The following is a 19345-nucleotide window of genomic DNA, read 5'->3' on the forward strand; positions in this document are numbered from 1 at the left end:
CCACACCCTGTGGTCACCTTGTTAAAGGTACAGTACGGCAAATTTCAGCTTGTGTCAATGAGTGACCTAACCACAACCACCAATCCCTTCAAATAACCACCTTAGGCCTACATTTACATTAATTAACCCCTTCATTCATGCAAAATCCACTTAAAATTAGCAAAGGGGGTTATTAATGGAGGAGACCCCATCAAAACCCCCTTAGTTATTGATTGCTTATAATATAATGAAAAATTCAGGGAGACAGGAACTTTGCATTAATAACTCATTAATAACCCTGTAAACCTGCACAAAAAGCATACAAAAATCTCAGTGAGTCTCAGTGAACCTACCCATGAATAGATTCCTTAAAAACCCATGATACTAACCCTTACTTTTTCAAAGCTATGCTATTTTCAATGGATAATTAATATTTATGTAATGGAGAAGTTAAGGACATTTCAGAGTTAAAATGAAGGGGTTTGGTTTCGTAGTAATCCTGTAATGAATTTCAGTAGGATAGTATTCAAATATCACTGCAAAATTTGAAGTCCTAATAGGTATATTATGGAAATATTATAGGAATATTATAGTGATACCATAGGACATTGGTTCTCAAAAAAATATTAACTTAAAAAAAAAACTTTCCTTGCTGCCTTGAGTTTGCAAGTATATTAAAACTCACTGAGGGAACTTAAGACATTAAAGTGAATCAGCAAACGTCTAGTCATGTTGACAAGTATTTATCACTATGATTGACTGTATTCCTGTGTTATTTATTCTTGCACTCGTAAGGAAGTTGTTCATGTGTCACAAAGTGATTCTACTGTATGTTGAAAAGTAGCTGAGCAAGGAATAGATACAACTTGTCATGGGAATAATTAGTCCACTTTACAGATTGTTTAAACACTGCAGTGTATCGGGGACAAGGATTGAACCAGATTGGATTCATTTTCATCATGGTGATCACTATTTTTATTTTCATCAGAAACAGACTTATGATTCTCCTATCATACATACATACAAGTCACTATCTTGTATCTGTATCCAAACAAGAACAAGGTTTCTAGTGGGTCAACTCAAATGTAATGCATGCTGGGAAGTCTGGTAATAAGCTAACAAGGTTTCTTATTCAACTTCAACTCATAATTCAAAGTCACAAGACATTTTAGTCAATTCTAAGTCAATTCTAAGTTAAAGTTGACAAACATATTTTTGCACACCGAGTTCATGATTAAAGATGAGTTGGTTTCATTCATTTGTTGGTTTCGTTGGCAAAATGAGAGTTTAACTTCAGTGTAATTTCATTCACTGGATAATATCCCAATTACAGAATCCTATTAGAAAGACTATTCCAGCCAGAGGTTTCACTCTCACCACTGTTATCTCCCCACCCACAGTATAGACAGTTATACAACTCAGTGCCAAATCAGCAACAATACAAATTTCACCTTATTGGACTCCCTGGGACAAAATCTCATTAAATCAGGGTCTAATGTGTGTCTATAGGACATAATAGACACCAGTACCACAAGGCCACTAAACTCACTATTGATTACCACAGACTCATTATAGAAATACATTATTTTATTTATTTAGCACAAAAGAGTAATTCAAACAAAATATCCATAATGTATACCAACACAAAGAGCATGTGCAAGGAAGACCAAAGAAACCCCGAGGGGCTTATGGAGTGTCTCCCTTAATAACAATCATACATAATTACAATATAGTGTAATAAAAAACCCCAAAAATTAGACTAATACTTTCCTCATCCTTGCTCATACCTGCATACTTTTTTTTTTAAACGTAAATGTACATTTTTTGTTTCAGTCTTCAGTTTTGTAAACAAGTGGGCCACCGATTCCAATGAAACCTGGCCCGAACTGCTTTAACCTGGTTTGACAATATTGTATTATTTGCTCATCAAAGTAAATATTTATGGTGAATGTAATAATTTCGTTTGACTTGGATTTTCTTAACATTTTAAGAAAATCTCAAGTCACATCTCTCCCCCTGTTGAGGACCACTGGCCTGCAGAACGTGCTCTCTCTCTCTCTCTCTCTCTCTCTCTCTCCCTCCCTCCCTCTCTCTCTCTCTCTCTCTCTCTCTCTCTCTCTCTCTCTCTCTCTCTCTCTCTCTCTCTCTCTCTCTCAGGTTGTATTTGCTGCTGTTTACTCAAAGTCGAAGCACAATTTCAGGTGTGAGGGGGAAATGATGGAGGTGATGGCAGATGATTTTTTGCCACATGCTGAATTTGAGAGATGTTCATTCATTTTGATTAGTTATTCTTTTGCATCCTAATTTAACCACGTTTGGTTTTTCAAAATGACTTTTAATTTCTCATATTTGTTACAATATGAATGACTCATCTAATAGCAACATTTTGTTTCTAATAAAATATAATACAATACATCTTCAGTGTGTCTTTGGTTGAAAGGATGACTGTCCAGTAGCTGGATATTGACTCTTGGTAGATCCATATCTGAAATCACACGTCTCCCACAAACACTCATAACTTCTTCTGACACAAGCACTATTAGGTCAGGCTACTCAGTGCTTGCTAGCTAAGCATACTAATGCAAGATTTTTGGCAAGCAGACAAATGCTAATGTGAGGTTGGAGCCATAAGGGATAGTTCGTATTGTGATTCCGCTTTAGGGTTTACCCTTGTGTGTCAGCTGAATCGTTTCAAGGGAAGATATTGACAATCAAGGGGATAAAAGGGGGGAAATAAACAGTGATCCACCAGCTCAAACCAATTAATCTGGATCGAGGAGGAAAGACAGGCTCTTGATTTCTTCTACTTGAACAGATAGAAAATATTACTATTTTCCTTAGGCATTTCCAACGTGGTTTTAATAATAAGAATAAACTTTATTTATATAGCACTTATCAAAACATAGTTACAAAGTGCTTTACAAAACAGGGAGAAAAATAAGTACATAAAAAGACAACACTAAAAAGCAAAATTACATAAAAAAGGTAAGACATCAGAGGTTAAAATCACATGAAGTAAAAGCCAAAAGGTTCGAGTAAAAGCCAGGTGGTAAAAGTGAGTTTTTAAAAGTGATTTAAAAGAAGACACTGAAATGGCCTAATCTCCCCAGGCAAGTTATTCCAACAACCAACAACCAAAAGACCTGTGCCTGAGGATCTTAGACTGCGCCTTGGCTCATATGGGGTTAAAAGACCAGAGATGTAAGAAGGAGCCAGCCCCGCGAGTGCTTTATCTGCGGACAGATCCAGAAGAAATAAAACATTAATTTCCAGTCGGCAGCTAAAAGCAAATCATTCATTACTTTGAGAAGAGCTGATTCAGTACTATGTAGAGCTCTAAAACCAGATTGAAATGTCTCAAAAACGCTGTTGCTGCACCAGATGTGTGACAAAGTCAACTTCACTCGAGTCCCAAGTCAGTCTCAAGTCTTGAGGCACAAGTCTCAAGTCAAGTCCCAAGTCTAAATGTAGAACAGCAAGTCAAGTCAGAACAAATCAAGAGTCCAGTATCAATTTAATATCTTAAAGAAAACTAAATATCTAGGACTTTTCAATGCAATATGGTTTTAATAGGATAAAAACTTGGTAAGAGCATCATGAGTTTGATTTCTATAATCAGTTTCAACTTCAATAAATTCAATCATTCCATACAAATTCAGAAAACAGAATTTAAATTCAGTCGTCTGCTGGAACAAATCTCATCACTTTCAATCTAAGTCATTTACACAAACACAAGATCTCAAGTCAAGACTTTAGAAACCTTTTCAAGTCATCAAAGTACAAGTCAGAGCCAAGTCCCAAGTCACCAGAACCCAAGTCAAGTCAAGTCTCAAGTCTTCTCTACGTGCATCAAGTCAAGTCTCAAGCACTTAAAATTGTGACTAAAAAAATGTAAAATTGTGAGTCTGACTCGAGTCCAAGTCATGTGACTCGAGTCCCCACCTCTGTGCTGCCCATAAAGGAGATTAACTGGTTAGCCGCTATTTTCTCCAGGCTAATACTTTAGATCTGAAAGGTAGTTGTAGAGATTGGCCTATAATTGTTAAGAGAACAAGGGTCAAGAGAGGGTTTCTTAAGGACAGGTTCAACAACTGCACTCTTAAAGTAAGAGGGAACAGTGCCAGACATCAAAGAGGAATTTATTATTGCTAGAAAATGTGGGCCGACCAATTCAAGAGCTTCTTTTAAAGGCGTAGTAGGCAGGACATGGTTTCATTTTTAGCTATGGTCTCATTAAGAGAGCACAAGGAAACGGTAGAACTTCCTAAGGTGGCAGTGTTGTGTGTAGAGACCGATATATCTTGAGTATTGTTAGGTTTGTTGAGGTGCACAGTGAGGATAGAAGCCTTCCATTTACGCTCTGCTTTTCTACACTTTCTCTTTAAGGCACAAATATTTTCAGTTAACCAGGGTATGGAAGATTTTTTTGAGGTTTTCTCAGTTTAAAGGGTGCAATGGTGTCAAGAATGGACGAGCAAGTTGAGTTGAAGTTATTCAGGAGATTGTCTGTGTCTAGAGAAGGCACCATCTCAACAGCTGATGAGGAGAAGGCTTCAAAGAATTTCCTGGCAGAGGAGGAATCAGAGATGTTAAAGAAATTCAACGATATTTAAAAACTCAGTGGCTAGGGGGCTTTTACTTGATTTAGGGGGCCTGTAGACTAAAACACATAAGATTTTTCCATGAATTATAAAAACAAGAGATTGGAATGAGGTAAAACTACCCAGAGTCAAACTAGAGCATTTAAATATATCCTTATAGAAAACAGCTACCCATCCTCCATGACCTGACAGTCTCGGTTGGTGAAGGTCAAGGAAGTTCAAGGGTGATGCCTCAGTAAGAGTAGCAGCATCATTTTGGGACAGCCAAGATTCAGTTATCATAAAAAAGTGAAATTTGTGTGAAGAGATAAAATCTTGACATATGAAAGCCTTATTGGCGAGGGACCTTACATTTAATAAGCTAAACTTAACCGCATCACAGGACTCATGAGTAGTCAGAGTCAATTTATTGAGAAAAATGGGATGACTGGAAATAGAAAGTGGGTTATTGGAGCATGTGGACTGGAGGGACGAGCTATGTTTAGTAGGGGATTTGATTGTCAGGCGTTTCAGCAAACTACAAACTGTGGAAATTTCAGGAAGGTGATGATTGGTTTATATGCAGTGAGTCGACTGCGCCATCTTGCGTCTGCCTGCAGCCTGTGCCATATGCTGCGTTCAGGCTACGTCGGATTTACCGGTAACACGAGCTGCACACTGGTTAAAAAAACGTTCTATAGCAGCCTTCCTGTGGTAAACACAAGTATGACTGTTTGATTTCTCTGTAGGCTCTGATATCTCCCCACTTGCCGTCATCAATTTCGGGGATGTGTCAACACAGGCGGTAAACATGGCCGCGAACCCGCCGATGTTGGTAGTTCTGGGGAATAAAAAAATATATATATCAGTTGTATTCACGCTACTAGAATCAGCTCCAGCTCACGAAAAGCGAGCAATATCTGCTGCAGGTTGTTTATGGTTGATTTCAAATCCATGAATACAAATTATTTTGTGGTGTGGGGGTGCCAACACGTGAACGCATCCAAGCTTCAGCAACGACCCTGTCAGCAGGTTTGCGCTTTTTCTGACACGCCCTGAACGCAGCATCGGTAACGGTAGTTTCTGTGTGCGTGCACTGCAAGCAACGACAGCGTCTGCAAACGGTCTACTTCTACTTGGTGAAAATGCCTGTGGATTTAAGCCAGTGGACCGGGCCTCTTGCCTTGCTGGAAGTCGAGGAAAAGCCTACACAAGCTCTGGCCGTTAAATATAACTCTGTTGAAATCGACGAACTCGGTAAAGTGCTCACGCCAACACAGGTTAGTTAGCTAACATAGCTACATAACATAGCTAGCTAAGCTAACCAACACAGCCACTAACGTCAGGTTAGCGTGCTTTTTTGAGCATCAAATGCATCTGAAATACACTTGTTTCAGCATGGTCATACATGTCTTTGGCGTCGGCATACTTGCAAATGTTCACTGACAATGAATGTATCGTCAACGTTTTATAATATTTTCAGTATGTCTGCGTATGTCTGCTTTTTGGGGATGCAATGTAAAATGCCGAACAGCGCCGCCACAAGGGCAGACAGGCAAAAACTGCTCGGCGTCACAGCCAAAAATCCTGGGCAACCAGCCATCCAAAGTTCAAGTTTTCATACTTGTCTTCTTTCCAGGAGCAGACACTTTTATTGCTTGGTCTTCAATCACTTGGCATAATCCATAATCGTAACCAAACTGATTCAAGTCAATGCGTTATTGCCTCTTTGTCCCTCCAGGTGCAGAATCGACCCACCTCCATTGAGTGGCAGGGATGTGACCCCGGTAAGCTGTACACCCTGGTCCTGACCGACCCCGACGCCCCCAGCAGGAAAGACCCCAAATTCAGGTGGGGTGAAGCAGTCAGGCCTGACCTCCACTGTCCCTTAAAACACCTGTTCACCAGCTTTTATCTGTCTGTCTGAAAATACTTGGTGTTGTAGTTTATACTTGCGCTAGCTGAATAACCTACTCAAAAGCAAAATTGGTGTGCTGCCATTTGTAACAGTTCAGAATTCATGCTCAAAAAAGGGCTTTTGCAGTCATAACTATGCCTGAAATCAGAAACCGTGCAGAAATTACTCTTTTAATTGCAAGCAGAAAGAGTACAACAAACATTTCAGCATTCAACCCAGACGCTGAAGACTGCTGAAATGTCTCTTGCACTCTTACTCTTTGAAATTAAGACTTATTTCTACACAGTCTCTGACTCTGAGTGCAGAAAAGAACTTTTTCAAAACACAAATTCTACAGTATATCCATCCTAAATTGGTGCTTTGCCTTTCCCAAAGAGAGTGGCACCACTTCCTGGTGGTCAACATGAAAGGGAACGACGTGTCCAGTGGCTGCGTCATGTCCGACTACGTGGGCTCTGGTCCTCCCAAGGGCACAGGTAAGAGAAAACCAAACAGCTGTCATACTGCTGATCTGATTCACAGCGGGATGGACCAACGAAACGCATTGTTTGGCCAATCCATAACTTCTTTTAAAGGATGATATGTACGTGCATTCCTAACTCACTTAAATTGTCTAAACTGAAGGACCTTAACGGGTCTAAAATAAATACATGTCATTTGTTAGTGGGCTTTTATTCTGGTAATCGGCCCAGACATGCAGACATGCTGTATTCTGTTAGGTCAAAAGTTGGTTGTCATTTTCGTGTTTATTTTGATTTAAAGTCTGAAATTTGACTTGATGAAATTTGCAGGGACCCTGTAATCTACACCTCCCTTTCACGATTAAGGTTGATTTAGTAAGTGAACTCAACAAGGGAACGTCACTTTCACCTGAACAGTCTAAATCAGACAGAGGGGGTAATCCTAAATTTTGACACACCCACTGAAAGTCAGGGTGGAATCCAAACTGCTATTGCTCATTTACTTGTAAAGGCACCGACCTAATTATTCCTGTGAATATACACACACACACACACACACACACACACACACACACACTCAAAATGTATCTGCTGAACCTGTTTCATGCATAACCACTGGTTTGGAGTTTGGCAAATCTGCAACCTTTGCCACTTTTTCTCTTAAACAATATCTCCTCGAATATTCTCCTTGTTTTAACTGCAGCTTCTAAAGGTTTTACGGTAATCTGGTGGAACAGTAAGTAAACCCAGCCTGTCTCCCCCCCCTCCCCTCTCCTCCCCCCTCAGGTCTCCACAGGTACGTGTGGCTGGTGTATGAGCAGTCGGGCAGCGTGTCCTGCACCGAGTCCGTCCTCACCAACCGGTCCGGAGACAACCGCGGCAAGTTCAGGATCCAGAGCTTCAGGCAGAAGTACGGGCTGGGAGCGCCGCTGGCCGGGACCTGCTACCAGGCCGAGTGGGACGACTACGTGCCCAAGCTGTACGAGCAGCTGGCCGGGAAGTAGAACGAAACAAAAGACTCGACTTCACACACAGCGTTCAGCACTAGGGATTCCCAAGCTGTAGGAAATTCCCATTCTTGCATTGTTGCAAAGCAGCAAAACCCCCAACAGTAACTAAGCCTTTTCTTGTGTCACTGAATAGCGTTTATCTCCTCTGCTGCCTACCCACGTTATCCATACTAACTGACTAAAAAACAACTCCTCTCACTGACCCCATCATGCACAATAAATCTGTTGATCACTGAGATGGCTGTGTTCTTTATGGAAGTGTTTTCTGATCATGTGTTGGCGCACGGGCCGACTTTGACCCTCCACAACATTTATTCACCCTCCTTAACATGGGACGTGTCTGTAGATTTGTTTCAGTCTTCCAGGTAGAAAGATGTCCAACGAAAAGTAAAACTGAAAATTAAGAGTTGAAGATGTTTTGACGAAATGTCTTCATTTCAAAACATTTTAAGTCCAGTGGATTTTGTTTTTACTTTTTGTTGGACAGATTACATGGAATGGTTATTTATATATATTTATATTTGATCTACTTTGATGTAACTATATCTGAGGAATGATTTAGCTGTAAGTTTCTGGTAAAGATCATGATAAACTAACCTAGTTGATGTCGAATTGTTATTCCGGAGCATTTTATTTTTTGGGTTAGGGTTATTTTTGGAGGTGCGTTACATTTGCCCCCCCCCCTGTTGAAGAGGAAACTCCACAAATTATAGCATTATTGTAGCTTTATCAGCAGGAGCTTTATGGATCAGGACCTGAGGATCGTGTCGGTACTCTAGACTGGATTATTTACCATGAACTTTGCTCAGTTCGGTCCCGTAGATCCGTGTCCCAGTGACCCGTGTTCTCGCTGACTGGACAAATTCTCTGGGATTTTCCCTTAGCTTTTTTTCACTCTTTGCAACGTGAGATGGGGATTTGTCGGTTGTTCTCAGCTCCAGTTAAACCAGTACTGCTGAATTTCACTCCCCAGCTTTGTTTCAAGGTACAATGTCCTGATCATGTTCTAGTTTGTCGATTCAAAAGCCTGTGACAAATTATTTTCACTCATCCTAGTCACTTACACGCGTGTGTTCAGAGTCCTAAATCTGTCCGGATTGCACCATATTCTGGTTTGTTCATTTCATCAGCAGGTGTTTAGGTATTTGCTCTTCCACACAGTAAACACAACAGTATATAGGGAATTCATCATAGACATGAATAACCACACGTCCTTAGTTTGTGTGATGAGCACTTTATTTACAAATATAATTAAAAGCTCTGACAGATTCATGCTTTCTTTTAACCTGGAAAAGAAATTAAAGTGCATGCAATAATAAAGCATCATACTGGTCTGGTTTATAAGAAAATACACAGCTTGAGAATTGTGGTTAAAGCAAAAAAAAAAAAAAAAGAAAAGAAAAAAGATTGAGACAGAAATTCAAATAAAGATCCCATTGACAGATTACTGAACTTCAAATACTATACGAGGAGGGGGGAGAAAAAAAAGCGTTTTTTAAAAAATTTGATTTTTGTAACAGTTAAAATACGATACGAAAATAAGTAAAAGCTCTCCATAAATCCTTCTATACACAAAATACAAGTCCCCCCCCCCCTTCCCCCCATGAAGCCCTTTGTGCTAGCTGGGAGTCGGAGTTCACATGTGTCACATGTATTATTCACATTGGCTGCCAGTGCAGAGAAATCAGTACGATACACAGAGAAGTACCATGATTCATCCTCACTCCCCTCAGTAATCAAATTCACTCAAAGGAGTCACATTTATTATTGAGCGTACCGGTATGTACATCATGACATTTTCTCTCCAAGTATCAAATTATTCAAATTTGTCGTAAAAATTTCCTGATGAATAAATACCAAAAAAGTGTTGAAAGAAGCAGCGCCAAAGAACGGCTGCGGAAGGATCGGCTGTTGAGTTTTTTCGCTTTGTAAGATTTTTTTTTTTTTTGTTGTGTTTTTTTTTTTTGCGCGGCTTGAGACAGGAAAAAAAAAAGAAAGAAAGAAAAGAAAAGAAAAAGAATCACCTCTAAAAAAAATAAAAATGCATGGTTGTTGAGCGACTCGGCTCACCGTACTGCCCTCGTTTTTCTCTCCCTCCTTCTCTCTTCTCCACTTTTAGTCACACCAAAAGTGTCATCATTGCACAAGAAACAAAGAACACTGTGACAATGTTATCATTATTCTTACAAAAACATGACAACTACAGGAAGTTATCCAGCATTGTTTTTTTTTTTTTGTCATCTTGTGACACCATGAGAGGGTGGGAGGGAGGTTTGGGAGGGAGGGGAGGAGTTAGGGTGGGGTGGGGTGGGACGGGAGGGGAGTGGAGGGGAGGGGCGCTCGAACCTGCCATCGGCTCTAACCGGCCCGGAAACACAAGACACAGTAACTGAATCTGGAGCCGTTTTATGTGTGTGTGTGTGTGTGTGTCTGTGTGTTTTTTGGAGTGAGGACATCAGCAGCGAAACACCCGCGCTGTCGGGTCGGTTCAGGCAAAAAGAGGGGGAGAAGGAGGAGGAAGAGGAGGAGGAGGAGAGGGGGGTTGTTCTGAGGCAGACGGACGCCCGGGACCGAGAGAGATGGCGGCAGCGGCGGCGGCGGCGGCGGCCCCTCCCTCATCTGTAGTCGTCCTTGGGATAGTCCAGGGCGCCCAGGTTGCCGAAGCCCAGCCGGATGCTCTCCATGTCGAAGCTGTCACTCTCCCGCTCCTGGCGCTCCAGCAGGTGCTTGATGCGGTCGGTTCGCTCCTTCTGAAGGGAAACCAGCTCCTCTTCAATCTGCAGGAGGAAGGAGAGACAGGCAGGGTTACTACAGCTATTGTGTAATAATGTAACAAATCAAATTGAAATTTATTTACATTCATTTTTCAAATACATCCTAAACTAACTCAAAGTTGGGACTACTTCAAAATTCTCTGTCCAAAATCCATTCTATCCATATAAATGTGTATTTGTATATTGTATGTATATATAGTGTAAATGTATATTTTTATTATCTTTTAGTTAGTTTTAGACAAGTAGAGAAGATAGTTTTAGTTCAGTTTTAGTTTTTTTCCACAGTCTCATTATTATTTCAGTCCTCTTAGTTTACAGAAATAACCTTGGATATATGACGTAATATGGAATCTGTCACTTGATGCAGACTTCATCTGGGGGCATGTGGTATATTAAGAAGGTACAGGTACATTAAGGTCTACTAAGGTATATTAAGAAGGTTCTGTCCTGGCAGGAGTTGCAGCTGCTGCATCTTTCAGCCGAATAACCATATCAGCACCGGCGTACAAATCCACAGGTGCAGACAAAGCACTGCAAAGCGCAATACGGCAATCTGACGAACTACTGAGCATGCACAGAAAACTCCAGACTCTGACCGTGAACCGAACCGAGGACAATAGTGCCTCTAAACCATGACATCATCCTGGTCCCGGAGTGCAGATCAGACCGCGGCCAGAAGATGGCGTCACATCCCTGCAGCTTGTACCGCACCGACGGAGCCCAAAAGGAACTGGCATTTCAAACGTCTCTTCCTTTGTTGTCGGAGCGCCGTCTACCAGACTGTAGCGATGACGTCGGTCACTTCGGAGAGCGCCTTGACTCGGCCGCTCTCATCTCATCGTGTCTCGTGTCACTGATATGCCTGGCAGATGGTCTAAGTGGTCGTATGAAGAAGGGCCGGGTCTGCACCAGGGGCGTAGTGCGCCCAACATTTTTGAGGGGGCACAAATTCACTGAACTATGTTCACAATGCAGATCATAAAACCAAGTATGAAAGCTACTTGCCAGCCTGGCCAACAGCTGCATTTTCAAATACAAGTGTGGAGAGAACTAACAACATGAGGAAAGGGGGGGGGGGGCTGATTAGAATTAGAATTTAGAATTATAACTAAATACGACAAATAAAAACCAACAGAAAAATGTCTATTTACACCTGAGTGATGTTAGATATCAAATATCTGAGAGGACGTGTATTTTCAAATTGACACTATTGGTTCACAGGGAGTCGAAGGGTTATACAGCACTCCGCTCGCCTCAGACTAATCAATCAATACGATCTTCTTCTCTATGTATTCGCAACAAGCTCTTAAGATATTGACAGACTGCATTAACCCCGTGTCTTATTAGTACCTCATACCCATTCATTTTAAAATAACTGCTAAATGCCACGCTTAACATTAGCTGGCTCATTATGAATAGATGATGAGATGTAATAACAAAACAATGTGAACGTCTAGAGATTTCGCCGCAATAGGAGTGTGTAGGAGAGAAATGGTTGTCTGCTCTCTGCAGGAAAGCATGCCACTCTCATCACCACCTGCGGTGAGGGAAATCTGTGTGTGTGTCTGTGTGAACTCATGAATGTCTGTCTGGGTCTGCTTTCATGCCTTCCCTGCCTGCCTCCCTGCCTGCTGAGGTGTATGCAAATGTGGATCTGGACCTGTTTGCTTAAGCATCCATGCGTGCACAAACCAGAACTGGCCTGTTCATATTAGAAATTATTACCAAAGCCTCTTTAAGAGAATAAATACTGTCTCTGGTATTGCTACCCATTCCCATTTATCTACACATACCGTCTATATCTGTCTATATGCCTGCACACTTCAGATCCTTAAAGGGGCATTAAGTAATCTATAAGCTTTATCGATCTCTATTGGCGACCAGTAGAAATTGCAACCACATCGATAGAACTTGTCTCCTCCTACACAGCCCCTCCACCCCCCACTCCTGTGCCCTTAATTTTCAGATGGAAATTGTCACGAGACGAGTAAGCTAGCTAATTTAAATATAATACTATAATAATAATACCGCTTTGTCATTTGCTTTTTTTTGGCTTGAGAACGAAGCTTCTTAGCTTTTGTAGCTGAAATGTCGCTCGCTTGTAGCGCCGTCCTCCATCTTTGTGCAGTTGAAAATGCGACTAGGTGAGGGAGAAGGAGATTGGGAGCGTCTTTGGGAATACTGGCCAGAAGTTGAGTCATTTGTATTGATCAACCCTATCGACCCCCTGCAGAAATATGACGTGCTACGGGGCAGTAAAAACCCTACTTATTGCCCCTTTAAAATGACGCGATGGCGCCTCCTACCGCCATCCCCACCCCCCACCACACCTTTTGTTCCAGGTGAGCCCGGCGCAGCGACACCTTCTGCTCCAGCTTCTGCTGCTCGCGCTCGTGCTGCGCCTCGGTCTGCATCTTGATCTTGCTCTGGTAGGCGTTGAGCAGCTCCATCTCCTGCTGCAGCTGCTGCCTCAGGGCCTGGCACTCGGCTTCCTGGGCCTCGTCCAGACGCAGCTGACACCGCCGACCACGGACCGCAACAGGGAAGAGGGATGTACAAAGAGAGAGAGAAAGAGAGAGAGAGGGAGAGAGAGAGAGAAACGGGCAGAGGAGGAGGAGGAGGACAGGGGGGGGGGTCAGGGGGTACATGGATAGGACACACAAAAGGAGAAGAGAGGAGAAAGAGAGGGGAGAAAGAGGGAATAGAGACAGACAAGACACAGAAAGAGAGAGATGGGGAGGAGGGAAGAGGATGGGAGGGTAATGGGGACAGACAGGACAGAAAGACAGTAGGATGGGGGAGAGAAAGAAGAAGAAGAGGGCGAGAAGAGGACAGCGTTGGAGAAAGACGAGACATGACGAGATGAGGACAAACAAGGCAGGGAGAGAAAAATATAAAACATAAGCAATAGGTGGAGAGAAAGAACAAATAGCCTCACAATCTCCTTCAATGGCTTAAATTTCTGTCCACATCATTCCCCCTTCTCTCTTTTTTAATACATATTTTCAATTATCTCATCCAGATGTTACTATAAGAGAAAAAAAAAAAAAAGTTCAACGCTCCCAGGTGCCTCTGGACTCACCGCCTGGGAGGCCATCATCTCGTTGATGCTCTGCTCGTACTGCTCGGCGAGGATGGCCAGCTTGCGCGTCTGCTCGTCCTTCAGGGCCTTGAGCACCGTCTTGTGCTCGGCCTTGGGCGTCACTTCCATCTGGTGGTGGCGCAGGGCCTTGTACTGCTTGGTCTGCACCTTACATGTGTCCTGGAACTGCTTCTTGATCTGCAGCTCCAAGGCCTGGCAGAGAGAGAGAGAGAAAGACAGCGAGAGAGTGAGAGTGAGAGAGGATTAGATCGTTTTTAGAGCCTTCCTATGGATTGGAGCTGTTGGAGCTTCTAAAGTCTGCAGGTGTGAAGTTATACCTCGGATTTTCACTGATATCAAGGTATAAGACTAAATCCAATGCAGCCACAGGCAAATTCATAGTTCTAGCATCCTCAAAAGCACATTAAAAGAAAATGACATTCAGAGATGACACATTTTGTATGTTCTTTTGCTGGGTTTTTTTCCACATTAATTTGTTACATCCATGTTGCATCACTGTTTCATCAAAACTACAAAAAACACAAAAGCTATTGCTCACAGCTTGCGCCATCTTTAAGGCGGTTGCAAATTCTCTTTTCAGCAACACCGGAAGAATTGTAAAAATCAAACCACAATTTAGTTACCAAAGTTGATAAAGCTTTTTGTTTGTCTGCCAGTCCTGCTTTTCAAGCTGGACTGGCTATGTCTGCATACCAATAACCACTGCGCCCATAAAATCCTGGATTGGGAACTTCAACTGCCGTAGCCAAATTGACCCCCTCTGGGTCGACTCACCTTGAGGTTCTTGGGCTGCTGCCGCAGCTCCAGCACATGCTTGCGGTGGAGTTCACGTTCGCGGCGGTTGTTGTACTCGATCTGGTTCTCCAGCTCCGTCTGGTGCTGCAGGCGGATCAGGTCCATGCGCAGCTTCTGCAGGGTCTTGAGCTGCCGCTGCTCCAGCTCCTGGGTGGACTCGTCATGGCGGATCAGCATGGCGTGCTCCATCTCCTTCTGGGTCTTCTTCTTGTTCAGCTCCTGGGAAGAGGAAGAGGAGGAGGAGGAGGAGATGGAGGAAGAGGGGGGAAGGAAGCATGGATGACTGTGAGGTGCATTTGAGGACAGCTAACCTGTATTGAATCGTTTTAGAAGGTGATATTGATGTTCTTTGAATGCTCTGACAGCGCTATTGATTGACACTGTACATGCAGTTTTATCTTGTTCAATGTATTGAGTGGGACATTCACTTTTTCCCTGTTAGGAATCAATTGCATACACTGTTCATAAATTGTTGCAAGTTTAGACAATTATCCAATGACAACAATAGTTCAAGTCTCACCATCAACAGTGGAAAAAATCAATAAAATATCATACATGTTTACATTTAAATCCTCCCTTTTTGTATCAACCAAAACATTTAGTCTATCATCTAAAACGTGACTCAGGGTTTGGTGTGTTCTCCCATAGAAAGCCTTCGGACCTCCTAATACTTCCTCCAGATTTATGCAACAGATTTGGAGATTATGGCATTGTTGCCCTGCTTTACTCCTCAGTAATCTGCTTTAGACTTAGTGGGAAACACCTTGCAGCGCTGCAAAACAATGGGCATAATTGGTAAGGGTGCACTCCTGTTTGCTGAGAAAAATATTTTGTTTTTGTGTTGAAATTTTGATTAAGGGCAGCGGGGCCAAGTTCACATGAACTTGACAAACAATAACAACTGATAAACAGAGGTCCCACTTCAATTCGAGTCCTTGAGCTGGATACATAGATGGTTTGGGCCTATGTGGACAAAAATGGCTTAAATTTCATACGTTTGCTATAGATTACACTTGAGTTATATGACCATGTGTCACATTAAAGTGAACACCAGACTTCACACATGATGTCAGTAAGAGCGCACAGCCTCCGCACCTCTCGGATCTGTTCCTGCTCAAACTCGTGCCTCTTGATCATGACTTTGCGCTTGAAGGCGCGGCAGTTCCTGTCGTAGAAAACCCTCTGCTGCCCCAGGAGGTGGGCCTCCTCCTCGGCCTGGGAATGCTGCATGTTCTCCTTGTGCTTGGACAGACGCTCCTGCTTCTCCTTCTTGGGTGTGCTGTGGTCCTCGTTCATCTCCTGAAAAGGGGTGAAAGATCGAGGAGAGGAGAGGAATGGTGAGAGGAGCTTGTGGTTACAAGTGCAGCACAGAGTGTAATCACAGAGGGAAATTCAAATGTTGGTCAATTTTGATTGGGAGATTTGTCTACTCTACCAGACACTTTGGGAAGGTAGCCATCATTTAAAGGTTCCTTTCTACTCCAAAAATCAGTTTGGCTGGTAAAATAAAGAAAGTGGCTAGTAAATTTTGGAATGTACTAGCCAGTGCGGACCTAGATTGAGATAATGGCTTGTTGTGTGCCACAGATTGGATATGTGGAAAGCAATTATTGTCTTAACAGATACAAAATTCACAAACTGCACATGATAGAGAGATGTTTGATTCCTGTCAAATACTGTGCCAGTCTTGCAATCTAGGCTATAGTATTAAAGAAAACATAGTCTGAATAAAAATGAAAAAAAAATGTTAATCACTATATTGAGATATATATATATATATTAATCACAATATTAAGTCATCCAACCTAGATACATCCCCATGTCAACGTAATTCTCTCAAATGCAATGCTCAAGATCAAACATTTGCAGTGGGAGCATACGGCAAACTTAAATTGACCTTCTGTCTCGAACTACAGATGACTTTCATAGCCAGAGGAGGGTTGAAATAAACAAAAAGAGATAATTTTTGCCAAATCTTTCCCCCCTACTGCGAGTTCTCTTTCTCTTTCATGGGCTTTAAGGTAATCTACAGCTCGGGCTAATACACTTAACACATGAGCCTGATCCCCGCTCTCTGTGGTTTCTAATTCCGCTACAGCCTTCAGTTGATGGGAAATATCTCTCCCTGCCAGCGATGCTTTCTTTTAACTGTGCTGACCTAATTTTGGTCACTTATCTTGTAACTGAAAACACAGTGTATCACACTCCCATCCCACAGGAGTATTCTCTGGACTCTGTTCAGTTTCAAGGTTGTGGAGGCGCACAAAACGCACACTGTCTGCGCTTGTGTGTGCATTTGTGTGTGTGTTTGTGAGTGTGTGTGAGTATGTACATGTGTAGGTACATAGTGAGTAGGCAGGGTGACTCAACGCAACTTCCAACAGACCACTTCGGAGGTACTGAATGTGCATGTTTGTGTGGAGGAGGGCCGATTCACCAGTAAACAGCACACAGCAGCGTGTGTCACACACCGCGAGAGAGAGAGGCGTACAAAGGAGCTCGCCCCGGGGAGCAAGAGGAAAACAACAAACATGGCAGACCTCCTTAATCTTCTCCTTGCAGAGCTTGTACTGCTTCTTTTGATTATCCAGAAAGGTGGTCAGCTCCTTCTTCTGCTGGGCCACGATCTGCTGCTGGAACTTCTTCTCATCCGCCAACGCCGTCTTCATCTGAGGGACACATGAAACGGGAGGAAAACAGGGGGTGGGGCCGTTAGCTTAGCATGCTAGCCTGGAGGCCTCAGCTGGGTACAGCACCGAACTGCCAACAAATACAGGCTTACACAGCGCTAAACTGTGGTTCTCTCTAGCAGAATGGGGTAGAGCTTGGGACCAACACTGCCAAAATTAGGGGTTTGATTCCCAATCATGCTAAAACTGTATGCCTTCACGGTACTGTAAGGCGCTTTGGATAAAAGTGTCCACCACATGGCATATGTGTATGCTAACCCAGTTTAAGAATATAGGACATCCCCTTTATGCATTTTTAATGAGTGTATTAATGACTGTAATGTTAAGCCAATGGTTACAGCTAGTGACTTGTTGCATTGGTTAAGATGAGTGAAGCATCACTCACTGTGGCATGACACGAGGCATGTGTGTTCGTGGTGTTTGTGGGTGTAGCGTGGTTCATATGAAAAGATATACTATCTCCCCGGCTGGTGCGCTCTCTCATGGCATGCTGCGTGCTAATCTGAGAGATATGCAGTTTGTTTTCCAACGCGTGACATTCTGTGACCTACTTCTGCCCCTTGTATTTCATCTCAAGTATCATTGGGTGGCAGCAGTGTGTAAAGCCCTAACAAGATATTGCTTAGCATGTGATTTAAGGCTGCTGGTGGCGCTCCAAATGGAGGCATCATCATCATCATCATCATTAACGGCAATGCCTTTCCTGAGTGGTATAAAACTTCAGGCCCAAGTCTTGGAACTCACCCAGTCAGTGAGATTTTCAAATAAACTTTTCAACTCATTAATGAGCAGATATTCCACCAGCAAGTGTTCACTATAAGGTTTACATGCTAGGGAGTTGTAATCATGATAGTTGCTTCTACCAGACATGATGTTCATAGGGAGTTTTACTGGGCTGTTTTCTGAATGATAAATTATCTTATTTTAGGGATTCTGTTGCTTATATGTTTTTTATATTCAGTTTTTATCTACAGTGTTTATTCCATGTCGTTTTCACCCTTGTGCTTACCTGACTGCATAACCAATTTGCCTTTGGGACAATAAAGATGTTGAACTTGAACTTTAATGAACATCATGTCTGGTAGAAGCAACCCCCCCAATGTCTATTTTCTTCTAAAGCAGACTTTATCCCCCAGCCAATTGTTGCGTGGTGCATGATCATCTGTGGACTAGCTTAGGGGTTGTTGTACCTATGCATCCGTTCATGCCTTTCCACTCATGTCCCATACATCCACCCCCCCCACAATCCTCCCATCCCCACCCCCCACCCCCCATTCCCCCTCCCACCCCCACCTCCTTCTCGGTGTGCACGGCATGGCGCTTCGCCAGCTTCTCCAGCTCGATGTAGGCGTTGTTGGCCTGCGTCTCCACCTCCTTCTGCAGCTTGAGCCGGTGCTCGTCCATCTCGGCCTTCAGCTTGTTCTCCAGGGCGATCAGCTGCTTCTGGTGCTGCCGCCGCATGCGTTTGTAGCCCGACATCTGCTCACGCAGCTCGCTCTCCTGCTCATGCTCGTGGATCTGCTTGGTCACCTGTAGGGGGAAAGAGGGTTGAGGTTAGGCGACGAGAGGTTAGAGGGGCACGTGACCTTTAATAAGACTGAAAAGAACCTTTATTCAATGCATACGCCAACAAGGCAGTGTATAAAAAATAACAGAAAGGAAGATCAAAACGGTGACACTCAAGGTTTGTCAGCTAAAAATGCATTACAAATCTGTGAATCCAGGTTAACTGTTCCACGAGGGAACTGACTAAAAACAGAATTTATTTAATCCTGTAATGTGTCTTCTTTCCTGCAATCAGTCAATATCACTTGTCAGTTTGACAGAGGCAAGGAACACATTTCACACCGATGATGGAAAATAAAGAAAGACCTTGAGAAGCAATACTGTGAAATCCCCAGTCTCCCTGTTTGGATGAGGTTACCGCTGCAGCCCAACAAAAGCTCTTTCATCTGACCATCACACATACACAGTCGCTACATAGATCAGGCGCCCAGCAACGCATCCGAGGTGGCTTCAAGACAAACTGAGCGAG

At 42.9% G+C, this 19345-nt stretch overlaps 2 protein-coding genes across 2 annotated transcripts in view; one reads left to right on the forward strand and one right to left on the reverse strand.

The window, feature by feature from the left end:
- Positions 1-5626: 5626 nt before the first annotated feature.
- On the forward strand, positions 5627-8184 carry pebp1 (phosphatidylethanolamine binding protein 1). The gene is made up of 4 exons (XM_071897731.2): positions 5627-5839; positions 6301-6410; positions 6853-6953; positions 7725-8184. The coding sequence occupies exons 1-4, from the start codon at positions 5705-5707 to the stop codon at positions 7940-7942; spliced, it is 564 nt and encodes a 187-aa protein (XP_071753832.1). The 5' UTR covers positions 5627-5704; the 3' UTR covers positions 7943-8184.
- A 966-nt stretch (positions 8185-9150) lies between these two features.
- taok3a (TAO kinase 3a) overlaps positions 9151-19345 on the reverse strand; it is a 73103-nt gene continuing 62908 nt past the window's right edge. The window contains exons 15-21 of the mRNA XM_071897726.2: positions 18604-18840; positions 17161-17289; positions 15716-15919; positions 14600-14839; positions 13805-14017; positions 13053-13235; positions 9151-10725 (exon numbers count right to left, since the gene is read on the reverse strand). Of these exons, the coding sequence (XP_071753827.1) occupies positions 10564-10725; positions 13053-13235; positions 13805-14017; positions 14600-14839; positions 15716-15919; positions 17161-17289; positions 18604-18840 (1368 nt within the window). The 3' untranslated portion in view covers positions 9151-10563. The remainder of the gene's footprint in view (positions 10726-13052; positions 13236-13804; positions 14018-14599; positions 14840-15715; positions 15920-17160; positions 17290-18603; positions 18841-19345) is intronic.

This window comes from Centroberyx gerrardi, chromosome 8, assembly GCF_048128805.1.
Source record: "Centroberyx gerrardi isolate f3 chromosome 8, fCenGer3.hap1.cur.20231027, whole genome shotgun sequence".
Lineage (NCBI taxonomy): Eukaryota > Metazoa > Chordata > Actinopteri > Beryciformes > Berycidae > Centroberyx > Centroberyx gerrardi.